This window comes from Lissotriton vulgaris, chromosome 2_1 (genome assembly GCF_964263255.1).
Source record: "Lissotriton vulgaris chromosome 2_1, aLisVul1.2, whole genome shotgun sequence".
Lineage (NCBI taxonomy): Eukaryota > Metazoa > Chordata > Amphibia > Caudata > Salamandridae > Lissotriton > Lissotriton vulgaris.
The window spans coordinates 89373153-89390987 of NC_141687.1; the positions used below are offsets into that span (position 1 = coordinate 89373153).

Sequence of the window (17835 nt, forward strand, 5' to 3'; positions counted from 1 at the left end):
AGTCCATTCTGAAACCTTGGGGCGCCTTGTTCCGCATCCCCGCTGAGAGTAACCGCCAGCTGAGTGTCTTCGGCATATGAGACCAAAGTTAGGCCCCACTGCCTAGCGACCTCAGCCAGCGGTCTCACGTACAGATTGAATAACGTGGGGCTCAGCGAGGATCCCTGCGGAACCCCCATGGCCAGAGGCTGGAATTTGGACTTGAAGGGAGGGATAGCCACACAGAAAGAACGATTGTCGAGGAAGGAGCGGAACCATTGCAAGGCCTGTCCCCCTACGCCGATCTCCTCTAGCCGGTGCAACAGAATGCTGTGAGAAACAGTGTCAAAGGCGGCGCTGAGGTCTAATAATACCAGCGCCGCCATCTGACCAGCATCCAACACTGCACGTAGATGCTCTACCATGGCAAGAAGGGCTGTTTCCGTGCTGTGCCCAGCACGAAAGCCGTTCTGCGTAGGGTCCAAGGCATTGGTCCGGGCAAGATGTTCTGACAAGGCCAGGTTGACGTGAGCCTCCACAATTTTTGCCGGCCAGGGTAACAATGAAATGGGGCGGTAGCTTTCGGGTCCAACGAAGGCTTCTTGATGATTGGAGAGACCACGACCTGCTTCCATTTAGTTGGAACCCCTCCTGAGTCCAGTGAAAGATTGACTAAGGAACACACTGCCGAGCGCCCCAGAAAGGACTGTTCTCTAAAAAGAGCGGGTCTTACTGGATCCGACGGAGAGCCTGATTTGATCTGCGAGGCAAGTTTATTAAACCCCTCCAAAAGTAGTGGGGGAAAAGAGTGCAGGGTAGCATCGCCTTGAACCCCATCTAGGACTCCCAAGACAGTCCCCGTACTCGGGAAGGCCCGGTAAATAGCCTGGACCTTCTCCAAGAAAAAAGAGGCCAAGGACTCACAGTGGGAAATGGACCCCACAGCCACAGAGGAAGTCCTTTTTGCCAAAAGATCTTTAACGGCCTTGAATATTGTTTTGGACGGGTTAGAGCTGTTGCGGAATTCCGAGGCATAGAATGCCGCACGAGCTCTACAAATAGCCCGATGGTAAGTCTTGATGGAAGCAACAAATGCAGCTTTTAAATCAGCCCCATAAGACTTCCGCCATGCTCTTTCCGCCCGTCTACAAATACCTTTCAAGGCACGTAGCGCACTATCATACCAGGGACTCGACTCTCTAGCTCTTACTTTACTTGAGACAATGGGAATCAGAGAGTCCAATGCCTTAGAAATCCAAGTGCAGAACTGGTCGTAGCCCGTTTCCACACTATTCAGTGGGCCTAGCGGCTCTTCCGCTAGGAGACGGTGCAGGTCGTCCAGCCTAAGTTTATTCCAATGCCGCCTAGCGACCCTTCTAACCGATGGAGTGGGAGGGGTCTCAAGCAGAGGGTACCGTATAGTCACCAAAAAATGATCTGTCCATCCTAGAGGAGAGATGGATGTAGCCTTAGCCACGTCCAGGTTGGTAAAGAAGGGGTCCAAAATGTGTCCCCCTTCATGGGTGGGCTGAGATACCTGTTGGGAGAGCTGAAGAGCCTCTAAGTCAGCGAGAATACTGCTCACCGTTGGGTTGGTCTGAATATCAAAATGCAGGTTCAGATCACCCAAGATGGAAAAGTTTGCACATCCCATGGCTAGTGTACAAACAGCATCAGGAAAGGTGTTTCTGAACACTACATCGCTACCAGGAGGACGGTAGACAACCATCCCAGAGAGCGTAAACTGAGGGCTGACTAAGATCTTAAAAGAGGCGCTTTCACAACCAGCGATGTTAAGGCCGCTCCACTTACAGGTAAAACAGGACCTGACTATGAGGGCTATGCCACCACCTCTCGTCGGTCGATTCAGAGTGTACATAGAGTACTCAGGAGGACAGGCTAAGTTGATGATGGCCGCATCCGCATCCTGAAGCCAAGTTTCTGTAATAGCGAAGACGTCGGGGGACTCGTCCTCAATTAGGTCAAAGATGGCTTGATGATGTTTAGCCACTGATCTGGCATTTAAATTTAGCACCCACAAGATGGGCGCGGAGCCATCAGCCCGTGGGCCCTGCTGCTGGATAGACACCGGGGGATCAAGCGCCCACCTATTGCAGGGGCAATGATAAGGACCGCAGAGAGGAAATTCCATTTCCATTCCGATCTGTGGATGGAGTGTTTATTGTCCAAGTGGTGTTCAACGTACCAGGGTGGAGAAAGATTTGGCTTGCACTCATATGTTTTAGTTGGAGTGTGGATGTTCACGTAGTGTTAAAATCTATTAAAAGGGTGTTTGAAGTGGAGTTTGTAGGACGAGATATATATTCATGCATTATGTTTGGTTTGTCGATAGAGACATTTTTTAAGTGTCTGATGGTTTGGTGTTCGCTTGAGTTAACTTCAGTTTGTTGATAATACATTGATCAGGGAGGCAGGGATGGCAAAATAGTCTATTCAGTCCTGGTATTAGAGTGGTTTGAATTTGCTTGTGGGTAATGTTGAGAAGACTAGGTCGAGAAGATGGCCTGCGGTCTGCACTTATTGGGTGAAGTGCTGTAACACAATGAGTGTTATTGATAAAGTTGAGAAGGGTGTCTTTTTTTTTTTAAACCTGACTCGTCATACAATGTATTTCTCTGACAGTCTCTACACTAGGCACCTAAGGTATTTCTCTGTTGTATTCTAGTTTGTAAACAATGTTAGTCTCCAGTGGTCGATGCTCAGCATAGAGTGAATATCATTGATGGTCTCCTACTGGGAGCATAATGTACTACTCAGATGGCCCATACAATTCACATTTTCAGTTATCTGTACACCACATAAGATATAGTGCATCTCTAATGGCCTATACATGCAATAAAATCTACATCATCCACAGACTGAAATACAATGTACTTGTCTAATGGTATACACTGGGCATACTACTTATGTCACATATGATCTAGACAGGACATAAAATATACATCTCTCTAATAATCTCCGATTGTGCCCAAGATGCCAATTTTGGATATTTCATGACGGGAATAGTGCACATCGATGGTGTGTGATAGCATTCCACTCGGCATCGAATACACATTACAAACAATCAATACTATGCAAACTATGCATAACCCTGATGATCTATGAAGAGCACTCTACAAAGTTTATGCATTTACTGTGCACATAAATAATAGTTCTGAAGTAGGGAGAACAACCCTGGGTTGCAGATTACATGCAACTTTAATATGGGATACATACCTAGTGTAGGAATATTTATTGTTGCTCCTATTATACAGTAACTTAACCACAGGCTGTGAGAGAAAAAAAACGAGAAAGTAAGTTGGACTTTTATAAGGAAAATTATTTGTAATCAGTTTCAGACTGGTCAACATGTCAGCAGTTCCCGATTCCCACAAGGTCCTGGATACATTATGGCTGGTACTTTATCAGTCCCAGAGTATTGTTAGGACCTGGATTTAGATTGGCTTACAACACAAAGGGTTCCAAATGCTACCTAGAAGCAGACACTTCAAGGTCTTTCTGAGTACTGGCTAATACTGGGCTTCAGTCTGCCTATACTGTACCTCCCACAGCTAACTAGTGAGGATTTCTCCCTTCTTTCATGAGTCCAACACCTTCCAAGGTAAAAGCTGTAAGACCTAGAACCCGGCCCTATATGGAGCTGCAGGGCATTTGGATACCTTACATTTTATGCTATATTAAATTGATTTGCCTTTCAGGAAATCAGCCATTAGTCGGTCCTTGCTGTGCTGTATGACTTTGGATGCCTGCCTGCCACAATTCCAACGACTAGGTCAGAGGAGTCTCATTTTACTTAAAGAAGTAAACCACCATAACTAGACTCCCCTCCATTCCTTGCAAGGCTTCTGCTTGAAGAAGTTTTGACCTAGGATCTGATGCACGCCAGTTAAGGTCACAATACACCCGATACAGTGGTCAGCTACCTCTTCTTACAAGTCTCAATGCTGAGCGATCAGAGCTTGTTAAACACCAATGCTCAAAAAAAAACACAAATTGTTGTGAAATTCATCAAGAAGTGTTATACAAGTGGTATAGGCCAAACATAAAAAAAAAAAACGAAAATCATATATCCAAAGCAGCCGACTTCACAGCTGGTTGTGGAAAGACAATATATGTTAAGACTGCAGGTCCGAAAGATGCAAATAACAGCTAAATAATCAACGTTTTCCAGGTCAGTGTGCATATAAAGAAGTTAACCAACGCCAAATCGACTCGACAACAACGCCCACAACAGCAAGGAACTATTCAACATAGTCAAAGAATTTACCAACCCCACCGCCGGCACCAACATCACTCCCTCCGAAGCCCTCTGCGACTCCTTATCCTCTTTCTTGCACAACAAAATCGCCGACATACATAACAGCTTTGAAAACCAGTCCGAAGAACAGACCACTTCACCCACCCCGACCCAAAACAGCACTCTCACAACCTCTGCGCCTGGAACCCAATCACCACTGAAGACACCATCCGCCTGATGAACTCCATCCACTCAGGTTCACCAACCGACCCATGTCCTCACCACATCTTCAACAAAGCAGACTCCATCATCGCACCACATCTCCGCGATGTCATCAATTGTTCCCTCAACTCTGCTACCTTCCCGGAAAGCTGGAAACACGCCGAACTCGGCGCCCTTCTGAAGAAACCCACAGCAGACCCCTCTAAACTTAAGAACTACCGCCCCATCTCACTCCCTGCCAAAGTCATTGAAAAAGCCGTCAACAGTCAGCTCGCCGCCTTCCTCGAATCCAACAAATTCCTCGACCCCTCAGAGACCGGCTTCCGAGCCAAACACAGCACCGAAACAGCCCTCATCGCTGCTACAGACGACATCCGAACGCTACTGGACAACGGAGAAACAGTTGCCCTCATCCTACTTGACCTCTCCGCCGCCTTCGACACAATCTGTCATAGCACCCTCATACAACGACTCAACAACGTCGGAATACAAGGAAAAGCTTTGGACTGGATCATCTCGTTCCTCGCCGGAAGAACCCAGAGAGTCCGCCTCCCCCCATTCAAATCAGAGGCCACCGAAGTCATCTGCGGCGTACCACAAGGATCATCACTCATTCCCACCCTCTTCAACGTTTACATGAGTCCCCTTGCATCCATCGCGCGACAACACAACCTCAACATCATCTCCTACGCAGACGACACCCAGCTGATCCTCTCCCTCACCAAAGACCCAAACACCGCCAAAACCAATCTACACGAAGGAATGAAAGAAGTAGCCGAATGGAGGAAAAACAGCCGTTTAACACTAAACTCGGACAAAACAGAAGTCCTCATCTTAGGACCATCCCCCTCTGCCTGGGACAACTCTGGTGGCCACCGGCCCTGGGTACAGCACCCATACCTACAGGTCACGCATGCAACCTAGGCTTCATCCTAGACTCCTCCCTCTCGATGACCAGACAAGTTAACGCCGTCTCATCTTCATGCTTCAACATCCTACGCATGCTCAAAGAAATCTTCTGTTGGATCCCCACCAAAACAAGAAAGACAGTCACCCATGCACTGGTCACTAGCCGACTGGATTATGGAAATACCCTCTATGCCGGAACCACAGCCAAACTACAGAAAAAACTTCAACGCATCCAAAACGCCTCAGCCAGACTCATTCTGGACATCCCCCGTCAAGCTCACATTTCCGGTCACCTGAAAGACCTCCACTGGCTCCCCGTCAACAAGAGAATATCGTTCCGTCTCCTCACCCACGCACACAAAGCCCTCTACGACCTAGGACCCGAATGCCTCACACGACTGTCCTTCTACACACCCGCCCACAACTACGATCATCCAATCAAGCCCTCGACGCAATCCCGCGCATCCATAGATCCACCATGGGAGGAAGATCCTTCTCCTACTTAGCGGCCAAAACGTGGAATTCTCTCCCCACTCACCTCCGCCTTACACAGAACCACCTCTCCTTCAGAAAACAGTTAAAAACCTGGCTTTTCGATAAGTAATGCACCCACCCTCCCTCAAGCGCCTTGAGACCCTCTGGGTGAGTAGTGCGCTATACAAATACTGGAACTTGAACTTGAACAAATCATGTACTCAGGGCTTGCTGTTTCTCAAGTCACCACATGCTAGGAAATTCTGGTAGGTAATGCAGCTAATGCCCAAAAACAACATATCCCCTTAAAAACATGATCAACTTTGCAAGGGATGACAAGTACTCATTGGACACTCAGTGCAAGGCTCACCATCTGTGATCATATCTTTAGAGTACAGCACCCAATGTGCCTGCAGTGTTCACTGAGTATATTGTCATCAGAGAAACTCAATACTAACCTACGTGTCTGTTCATCAGGCAACAAAGGAACAAGATTTCATTTTTACAGGACCTAATTCCATGCTTCAGCTGTGCAAGACACCTCATTGACCTGAACGGTAATTATATTTTTGCGCACCTCCCGGATTTTTAGGAAAATTGCTGTGAAGAAACTCCAGATTCAGCTCTTCAGATTTAATTTTATTGCAGTAGCCTCAACGCATAATGGGTCAGAATGTATGTATGAGGAAGAATATAGAATAATCCTGGAAGTAGAAACACAGTTATTTCCCCCGCAGGGCGATGGAATCTACTAGTGCACACCCTCATCTAAGGCACAGTGGCAAAGTCTTAGAAAAGAATCAGAAAGTATGAAATTGAGACATCAGGACTATAGTGAGGCCTATAAGACTCGGAAAGAGCAAAGGTTTAAGTGTGGATGGTGTAGTTGAGTCTTTAGGATAGTGGGAGGTGTTTGGAACATCAAGCAAGGATTCAAGGGACTGGGCACAGTTCAGTTCATGGTATCAGAGTATTGGCAGTGATGGAATAGGCAGCTCACGCAACTCTTAACAGACGTTCACTGCTACGATCTTTGTTCCTACCATTTGCTGTTAATATTTTCCAGTGCTAGGAGTGCCCAGTAGGAGCAGACTGACAGAGGCTCAGTGGCACCAAACCTTTACCGAGCAACAACTTTAGAATGAAGATGGATTATTCAAAGTGTCCCACAGTCGCCTTGGGCTGGCCTACCCAATGCGTGGCACACCAGAGTTATGCATAACCATGGTGCAGCTTAGTTTTGCTCTTTGGCATAAATAATCAAATGCCAGGAGGCGTTTTCTCATCATGGGACTTGGCAGAGAGATGAAGGGTATGAGGTGTGCATCCAGCCACAGCCCAAGCAGACACGTCCATGCAGGCTCACCGCTCACTACCAACCTCAACGTAGGTGGTAAGAGTCCGTTCTAGGGACGATAAAGGGGCCTGAATCTTGCCGGCAGAATCCTGTCCCTTTGGCTGCTGGTTCTTGCGCTGTCCTTGGGTAATGCACTCTACAGCTGGCTGCTCCCTCACAGTTTTCTATGCTGGCACTCCTTTGGATAAGACCCCGAATTCCCAGACAGTCAAGCAGTACAGCGATTGCAAACATAGATCTGAAGGGACAATACGTAGCCAATGGTCAGGGCACTCACGAGAAGCAAAGGTCCAATAGAGGTCTTCTCCTTGTTCAGAGCTCACAGCCCACCACATCAGCTGTTTCTCCATAGACATCTTGCAAGTGAGAAAACAAATTGAAGCGGACTGTATTTATTGGACATCACAAGTCACACAGTTGCAAAACAGCTAGGGAATCTCCCAGGGAAGCCATCATGGGTTACAATATGAAAATAATCCCATCTACCGGGATGGACCCCTGCATGGGGAATCACCGTTTTATGAATACCAGCTTAATATACACGAATACCCATATCCCTACTATAAATTCAGGGGTACGGGACGGTGAATTCGACAGAGAGCGCGTGTACGTCCTTCTGCAAGTGATGCAAATAAAATGATAGCCACCATCCTTCAACCTCTCCAAAGTCTGGCAAGGAAGAAGTACCCACTGTACTTATCACAACAGAGGAATAGCTCCGACCCAGTTAAGTCCAGCATTCTACAGGAGAAGCTGGAGAAATGTGTAGCATGTTTGCTAGTGGTTTTGATGGTGCAAGGGCACTGGGAACAGCAATGTGGATAAATCTATCATTTGGCTAAATCTGAACAAGGTTGTTCAAGCTGAGAGGCTTCAAGGACTACATTAGTAGAATGCATAATCAAGGATGCTGGTGATCTAAAAATCAATCACAAAGGAACTGAACCATTCGGAGGATAGGTTGACTTAGTTGGAACTGCTGCTGAATCTACCAAAGTGCATGGGACAGTAGGAGGGTTTACATTACTGATGGACTTAATATGGAGGTCCTTAAAAAACTCAACCATTTGACTCCTAACCGCAAGCCTTTATGAAGATTGAGGGTGTTTCTCTGAAATGTACTTCTACAGAAGTGGTTATAACAATCATACTAAACCCAAATAAAGAGAGCACTTGCTGCTCCAGCTATAGGCCATTATCACTCGACACTGACAACAAAGTATTTGCAGAAATCATGGACAGCAGATGTACACCCCTCACAATGCCATTGAATAAACCCAGAGCATAATGCAGAAGTGGTGAGGTAAAGAACACAACTGATACACTCCAGTGGTCTATTTTTTAAGTGCTCCGGAGAATGAGAGTAGGGGCATATTTCCTCAAGCTTACTTTACGACTGTGTCTGCTAGCAGGAGTGTTAATGGCAATATCTCAACTGATGTATCAATAACTAGAGGAGCCTGGCAGAGTGTCTTACTACCAAACCTACTGGCTGCTATTGAAATATGAATTAGTGTGCTACCTGCATCAGCATTTGTCTCATGGGGCTGAGGTTTGGTAGCAGGAACTTCCCAATGTCCCAATTTTATTGTTTATTGTTTATTGTTTGTCACAGGGTGCTAGTGTTTCTCTAGATGTTAGATATATCCTCTTAGTGAAATCAGATTTTCCTAAAGTATGGAGGGATGCCTCAGTGACATACTGTGGGTGCATTATACTAGTGGAAATTCTTAAGCTAATTATGGTATGGCAACTCAGATGTCGGAGAATCAAGTTTACAGAATAGCTTCCAGGTGAGTTGCTGGTTTTGATGCTGTGAATAACACCGGTCATGCATGATATAAACTGGGTGCTACTACGAGTCTGTATAGACCCTAGTCCGTGTTTCTTTATTTGTGGAAAAACCTGGTCACACAAATTAGAGTTTAAAGAGACCAAGGACGTGCTCTCTCACAATGCAATTACTGTTGTTTACAGACCTATTCTCTGTAGGCAATTTATTGCTGCAGTAGCTTTTAGGGAAAATGGTGGCACATCGCCTCCTTGTTCTGCTTTTGTACTTCACACTAAAGAGCGCAATGAAAGCACTATGTAAAAATGCCCTCAAGGCCTAACAGACTACTCTCTCCTCAGTAAACTTCTACAGCTAACCAATAGAAAGCATTTTGTTTCCCACAAAGTCCTTCCTTCCAATATAAAGGTTTCATCAGTTGCAAGGGAGGGCTGGAGCATTACTACATGCCACAAGACATGTAATGTACGACAATCTATATTTGCCAGTAAATACAATAAATCTATTTTATTTAATATCAGACACAGGCTTGTCCATTTTAGATTCTTACATATGGCTTACTACAACTGGTACGATTAAGGAAATTCTCGCTTCCTTGGATGGTTTGAGTCAAAGCTCTTAAAAAAACTCAGATTCGTCCATGCGACACGGGTATGCTACTTGATAATAAACATGTTTCGGTAAGGGTCTTTTTCCAAGTTGTGTAGATGATAGGTCACCACTGCAAGAGTTACGCTGAGCTTTGCTATCCTATTTACCATGAATGCCGCCTTAGATGCTACTATGCAGGTGTGAGGACTGACTGCTTATTCACGCAATAATGTGTGGTTTTGTCATAAGTTTCCATTTTCTTTTATTCTTGCCTGCCTTGCAGTTAGTCTACGCCTGTGAATTGTCATTTATTTTATATTCTTCCCAAAATGTGGCTTGTTTGTATTATCTTGTATAATTCTTTAAAAACTGATACAGTATGAAGGTGTGTCTTATAAAAATGATAATTTTCATGGCATGTCACAGCTGTATCTATTTAGTAGGCTTCCTAAGTATCCTAAAGGAGATTGGACAACCAGCCGGTGGTTTATCAAATTCAAGTACGCAAAATAATTGAATATATGTTTATTTTCAGTCAAGCTTAAAATATTACTTCACTCTTATAATATGTATTGTTTAGAAGTCAGAATCCTCAAAAACTCTCATACTTCTGCCATCAGCCTTGAAAACAACAACAAGCATTGGCAAGCTCGCAAAATGGTTATTATTTTTATGTTTTATTACAAGCACGCGTGTCTGCCATATGTTTCAAATAAAGAATTTTAAATTGAAAAATTATTCACTGATGTGACTGATTTACTAGTGACGTTTTTAAAAATAGAAGCATTCCAGTTGTGCCTTGGATTACATTACTGTTTGTGAAGGAGAAAAAAGAATGAAAACCTAACCATGCACTTAAATCACAGGCAGATATATTTTGCAATGTCAGTATCCTACTTTATGATAATAACTTAATAGAGAGACATAAAATATGCTACCCGATGAGCAGGAAAAAATATATAAGGTTACTGAAAAATCAAAAAATAAAAAGCACATTTTTATTCCCTTCCTCTTCAATTAAAATTGAGCGGTAATATTCTGAGCTTTAGACACTCTCTCAAAACCTGGCTATTCTCCAAAGCTTATTACTGAGCTGCTTTATTTCTATTTTTAACTGCTGTGCTGTGCTCCCTCCTATAGCGCCATGAAGCCCTTGGGCGTACGAGCGCTTAATAAATGAATATTAACATTAACATTAACATTTTTAACTAGCTTTGTAATCACACTATGTATGTTTTCTAGAAAAAGAATTGCCTGGAAAAACATGTAAAGCGGCCTCAATGGCCAGACTTACTAAAATAACTTTATTTCTAAAGATGCACATCTTTATTCCAAAGAATTAGAAATTCTAGCACTAAAAAAAAAACACAAAACAAAGGCATAACTGACCCCATCCCCATGGTTTTAATATATGTTAAAGAATAGTCTATAAAGCTTGACAAATGTACAACACAAATATTAACAGAGGCAAGAGTAAATCGGGTGGCAATATTATAGAGCATTAACCTGATAAAAAGTACTAACCTTGGTAGACGATTCTATTAGTTTCTCCTCCTCTTTTGGAGATGTGATGATAGGGATATTACATACTGGAGTATAAGTTTCTTTCGTGTCCTAAAAAAAGTTTTAAACAGTGGGGAAAACATACATTTAACTGGAGGGAATTAAAGCAAGGAAGAACACAGGAATACAAGAAGTAAAGACCGCAAGAGAAGGAAAGGTATGTGCGGCGTACAAAGAAGCACACATGGGACAAAAACAGCAAGTGAGAAAAAGGAACACAAGAGGGAAAAACAATACTAGTAACATAAAATCAAAAGCACAAGAAGCTGGGGGACTCAAAAGAGAAAGGTTCAGAAACCAAAAAGCACAAGTCCTGAGTTCCAAAAAGCACAAGGTCAGAAAATCAAAAAAGAGGGAGGGCGGGAAACCAAAGAAGCAATGGAAACCACAAAGAGAGGTAGGCATCCAAAAGGGAAAGAAAAAGCTGCTCTAAAATGTGGCCGATGTATGCACTCATAGCACCAGGTCCATAATACCAATATGGTGTAGACAGCTGACACTGGGAGAAAGCAGGCCTGATTTGCAGTCCTCTGAAAAACATTAAAGCAGGGACTTTCAATTCTGAGACTTAAAGAACCTTGTTGTCTGGCAAAGTGGTCTCCAGCCCTTCTGTAATATGAGCTACTTATGTTCAATCATCCTCAGCTACTAATATTTTCAGTGCTGTAATAATGATAAAATCAGGCTAGATTACATTAGTGGCACCCTATGCATGATTACCAGAAGTGGTGATCTCTGTGCAGGGTTGTCCACAGGGATCACTTCAGTGAGTCAGGCACGGTTGCATGAAGCAACGTATAAAATGTTTTGTCAATTTGGAATGTCTTTACATGGGTAAGTTATAGCGGCCATAGCTGCAATGCCTCGGGCAGCAAGGCAGTAATATTAGTAATACCACTCCCCCAACGCCACGATTCATCACTTAAATATCAGCTTTAAATATATTTTGGAAATTCAACTATTTTTCACAAAACATCAGCTTAGGAGGTCTGAAAATACGCATATTTCGAATACACACTTTTCCATTTTGGTTTACATATAATTATTGAGCCTAGCAAACGTTTATAATTTAGTAGACTGGAATGCACACAGGAGAGCTATTTAAATGAAGCTGGAGAGCTATCAGTGGCTCAAGAGGTACTCGTTGCAGAACATGGTCTGGTAATATCCGAGCACAATGAAGGAGTTCAACCTCGGGTATGTGGCTGTGAACCCTCAAGGATGAGCCATGGGCACAGTGAGGGACGGTGTGACCCAGGCTCATGGTTCTGAATTGTGCACATTAATGAAGCAGCAAATAGACCAAGCATGTGGTTTTGAATTGTGCACTCTCTGTTTCACGGTAGCCTGGGTAAAGCATTCAACGCCGACATGATAGGATTCTGGCGTGCACAGCTAGACAGCATGAATCGTTGAACTCCAGATAATCTGTTTAGGTATGCATTTAGTGAACTGCATTTCACAAATGAAATTACTTTTACATTTGAACCGGGTTTTGCCATTTTAACATTTGAAGGTTGAAAATTGGAAACACTGCAGTGTTTGGGGCATGATTCTCAATGTGACGGGTTAGAACAGTGCTGGTAAAAAGAAACGGCAAGAGGAGATTCAACACTTTCTACCCTTTTGTCGCAAACTTAATTCAAGCATGAAAGTGATCTGCCCACACAAAAGGGTAATGGTGATGCAGAAACAAAAACATCCCATTATGCATTATAAAAAATTGAGGATGGGACTATTTATGGACAGGGACACACTTGATCAACACACTCTGACTCACCAAAGAAGCATGCTACCATTTGCCAAGCAGTCCCTTTGACACTCTACTCAAAGTTATACTTTTGAGGTAACTACCTCGTCCTGAGCCAAGCGCCTGCAGTGTTTCTCCAGCGCTCTGATCTGGGCATTTTCCGTGTTGCAATACCGGCCTGCAGCATTTACTCAAAGATGCAAATGAAAGACATTCCTCCAAGCAAACCTTATTAAAGTCTGACCTCTAGTCTGCAGAAGCATGCAGTATTTTCCCCAGGAGTATTCACTGCTATCGTCTATTGAGCTGTTCACCTCTCCTTCCCTCGGTCCTAGCATCTTACCATCCCTCCAGCTACTTCTTCCCTAAGCCTGTGAAATGTTCCTGTGCACTGTGCTATAAACACCACATTCCCTTTGGTGCTGCAACTGCTGTTTGACAATGCTATAGAAAAGTATCAGAACATGCACTAATCACTTCTATGGACCGCGAAAGAAGACGTATCCAAATATTATTAAATAATTGAAAATTAGTAAAAATTGCAACACATAACTACATATGTGAAAAATACATTCAATTTGTATTTATTGCTCTAAGATTTAGACCATTTTTAATATATTAATCTACATATTAACACAAATTCTCCACATTCAATACAAAATCCACATCCCTTATTGTATCATTCAAATCTCTTAGAGACAATAAAGGGTGTGGATTTTGTATTAAATGTGGAGAATTTTTGTAAATATGTAGATTTTGTTTCAAGAATATGTACTAAATCTGACACCAATAAATAAAAAATTGAATGCATTTTTCACATATGTAGTAAAAAAAAACCTGTGAATTGTAGAAATTGGTAATAGTTTGTGGATAAGGCCTCTTTCATGGTCCATATAAGTTATTAGTGCATCTTCTGATCCTTTTCTATAGTATTCTCATACTGCAGGTAAAGTTGCAGCACAAAAGAGAATTTGTTGTTTATAACAGTATACTTACCCTGTCTCTATTGGCATTGAAAGGTGTCTCCCCCGGTGTTGTGGGGTGTTTGTACCTCTTCGCCGTGTACAGTGCACCAAGTTTCAAGGTTCAAGGTTCAGTCCTCAGTTAATGTAAGGCCAGTGATCAGACAATGATATACACTTCGACGGCAGCATGCTGCAGAGACAGAATCAGGCTCACCTACAGTTCTCCTACCTGTAATGCTGCCTTGCACATCTCCACGAGGCCCTGGATCAGGTAATATTTTGCTTCCGCCATTAGTTCTTTGATCTCCTGTCCAGTGTTTGGAAGTGTAATAGTGTCATCTCGCAAGTAGTTCAAAATGGTTCCGAAATGTTTTCCACAGCGATCTATAAGAATCCAACCTGCAATAGGAGCAATGTGACTGGTTACTTGCACAGATTGGTCTGCATTCCATACTAAGCATCTAGGACATACGTTGATGTTTACATTGATTTATTCAAGCTATTGTAAAACAAAATAGAATACATGAAGAGTTTGTGTTGGTTCATACCTTGTGGTATTCATAGGGTATGCACTTCTCCCATGCTCCTCACTTATGACGACGCCGACATGATATGAACCTGGAGTCTCAGTTTACGGAGTTACCTAGAATTTGCAACCCCACAATGCACTCCTTATAAACTCACGTACTATCACTCATGACATGCTAAATTACATCATTGATGACAATACTGATAACATCTCAAAGGCATCACAGATGACATCACTGATAACACCATATCATGTAAAGAATAGAGTTACTAAGCATACACGGTGCGGTCAAAAGCATGGAAATAGTGTAAGCCCTGAAGACAAGTATAAATGCGCATTTTAAAAGTAATATTGCGCACGGTCTAAAAATCTTTGGGGAGACAAAAGTACTAAATTTTAAAGGCTGAGTGCACATAATATGCATTACAGAGGTATGTTTGAATGTAGGTGGTAGTTTTAAGCCAATGTATGTTCTAAAAATTCTGTGAGAAAGGCGAAAGCTGCTATTGACAATACATGAACCACAAGTGGATATCTAGGCACATGTCCATGTTAAATATTTGTAATACTGCGTTAGACATTTTATATTCTGTGCATGTTTATTTCTACAACTTTACTAACTATTTTTCAGCATTACAGTTTGATTAACTAGAAGGCAAGGGTGTCCACTTAGAGGTGGTTTATCTAATACTGGAATTGTAAACATGGTTATAAGGTTGAATGCCATTATGGAATGTTTGTGGTGTATTTTATTACCGGAAGGTGGCTTTACAGTGGCAAATATATACCTCTCAACCTCTTGACTTAAGACACTGGGGCATGTGAAGTCTTTAAGATGATAACTTTATTAAGGAGAATAGAAAAATGTCCATTGGTGTAGAGTGTTGAATTACTTTAAGCACACAACTATAGGATGGTGTGACATTGACAGTATGATGTCATCAGTGATGCCATTTAACTTGTCATGAGTAATGTAACGTGAGGTCGTTAGCAGTACACGATGGGGGCATAAGTTATAGTTAGCTCAGTAAACTATAACTGGTGTATTTCAGTGTTTTTTAGTTTTTTTTTAAAACATTTACTTTTATATTATTACAGAATCGAACTATAATGTCACTTTAACCTTGGGTTTATTTTCAGTGAATTTCTTTTTTTTTATACCATAAGTTAAAATCTTAATACCTTACGGAACTAGACTAGAACATCACTTTAACCTTTCAGTTAATTGCTGCGTTTAAAAAAAAAATACAATAGGATATTATCATACATACGCTTGGTCTTCAGTGAATTTTCATATCCACCCAACTCCACTACTGGGTATCCCATTTTACCCTGTGCAGCCTGGTGTTGGCTGCAGGGGCCTGTGCCCAACAACATGCCTTGGCTAGTCAAAGACTGAGCACGGCTGGGATGTGGGGGTGGTAGGGGTTGAGGGGAACTGCTGCCCATGGGGTGCATGGCGCACAGATTGGCCACAAGCGAGGCTGTGCACAGCAGGGGATGGCTGACTGCAGGGCTGTAGCTGAACTGCCAACAGCTGTAAACATCTAAAATAAACATCTGTTATTCAGCGCCAAGGTACTCTTCTGGGTGAACGTACGCTTTACAAATACACATGCTATGTTATGTACTGCATGGGGGAGGCGTGCTGGGTCCTGTGCCATGATTTTTATTTTTTTATTTTGGCCCCTGGAAAGTGCCAGGAGTTCAGGGCACCCGTTCCATGCCACCTTATAGATTTTCTAAACTTATCGTTCAGGGCACAATGACAGAGTCCCCGAGGCCTGTAATGGTGGTGCAGGAAAGTGCCCCTCCTTTACGTAGTTGCCCCCACTTTTTGCCTCGTACAGGATGTGATTTCGACTAAAAGTACACTGGGTTCCTGCTTATCAGGTCCCCAGTTCCAGAGCTCTTTCACAAAACTGTTTAATTGTTCCCCCCAATTTGCAAAACATTTAGCACAATCTGGTACTCAGGGCCTGATGTACTAAAGAGGTCCCTAAGGGGTGCAGCAAGAATTGTGCCACCTCAAGGGACCCCTCACAAAAACACATGCAAGGTGGCCATTGCAGGCTGCGCATCCTGGTGCAGACAAAAGTGAAAACGGAACATGTGGCACATCCCTGTGTGCCATGTTCCCTACCACTGCATACGATATTTGTAAGTACCCCTACAGCAGGCTTGGCATCCCTAAGGCAGGGTGCTTAATATTATGTCTGAGGACATATCTGCATGAGCAAATATGCCCCTGTGCTGGTCAGCCCTAAAGCTGCCAGAGCAAGTGACCAGGGAAGACATTTTAAACCATGTACTGGACACTGGTGAAAACAAGTTCCCCAGCTCCATGACGTGTTGACTGAAAATATGGGCTGTTTGGTGCCAAGCCAAAGATCTCGTCTTGACAAACACATACGGACGTCAGGGTTACATTTATCAATACATGAACTCAGAGGGGACCTTAGATTGGTGCCCCCTGAACACCTACCAGCCTCTAGTGTGCTTGCTGATTGGAGTCTGCCAGCCTGCAACCAGAGACACTGTTCTCGCCTCCTACGGGGAGAGCCTTTGCTCTTAGGCGACCCAGAACAAAAGCCCGTCTGGATGACCTGCTGATTAGCCTCCTTGGGCTGGCGAGCTTGAAAGGAGCCGCGGCCTTCGGAATGCGAATCTGGCTCCCCTCACAGGAGAGGGAGCCAATTCCCCCCCCCGGGTCCAGAGCCCACTTGGACAGGCGGGAAAATTAGCTGGTCGGATAGCTGTGCCACTACCAAGCTTGTAACATCCCTAAGGTGAGCTAACTGCATAGTGGACACAAACTCCTGTATTATCACTCATGACATGCTAAATTACATCATTGATGACAATACTGATAACATCTCAAAGGCATCACAGATGACATCACTGATAACACCATATCATGTAAAGAATAGAGTTACTAAGCATACACGTTTCGGTCGAAAGCATGGAAATAGTGTAAGCCCTGGAGACAAGTATAAATGCGCATTTTAAAAGTAATATTGCGCACGGTCTAAAAATCTTTGGGGAGACAAAAGTACTAAATTTTAAAGGCTGAGTGCACATAATGTGCATTACAGAGGTATGTTTGGATGTAGGTTGTAGTTTTAAGCCAATGTATGTTAAATAATGTGCAACCAGAGACACTGTTCTCGCCTCCTAAGGGGAGAGTCTTTGCTCTTAGGCGACCCAGAACAAAAGCCCGTCTGGATGACCTGCTGATTAGCCTCCTTGGGCTGGCGAGCTTGAAAGGAGCCGCTGCCTTCGGAATGCGAATCTGGCTCCCCTCACAGGAGAGGGAGCCACCCCCCCCCCCGGTCCAGAGCCCACTTGGCACTTGGACATGCAGGAAAATTAGCTGGTCAGATAGCTGTGCCACTCCCAAGCTTGTAACATCCCTAAGGTGAGCTAACTGCATAGTGGACACAAAT

General features: G+C 43.6%; 1 protein-coding gene across 1 annotated transcript in view; it reads right to left on the reverse strand.

The window, feature by feature from the left end:
• Positions 1–17835, reverse strand: part of TNFAIP1 (TNF alpha induced protein 1) — a 109693-nt gene that overhangs the window by 22678 nt on the left and 69180 nt on the right. The window contains exons 3-5 of the mRNA XM_086954508.1: positions 14090–14259; positions 11107–11196; positions 3217–3269 (exon numbers count right to left, since the gene is read on the reverse strand). Of these exons, the coding sequence (XP_086810634.1) occupies positions 3217–3269; positions 11107–11196; positions 14090–14259 (313 nt within the window). The remainder of the gene's footprint in view (positions 1–3216; positions 3270–11106; positions 11197–14089; positions 14260–17835) is intronic.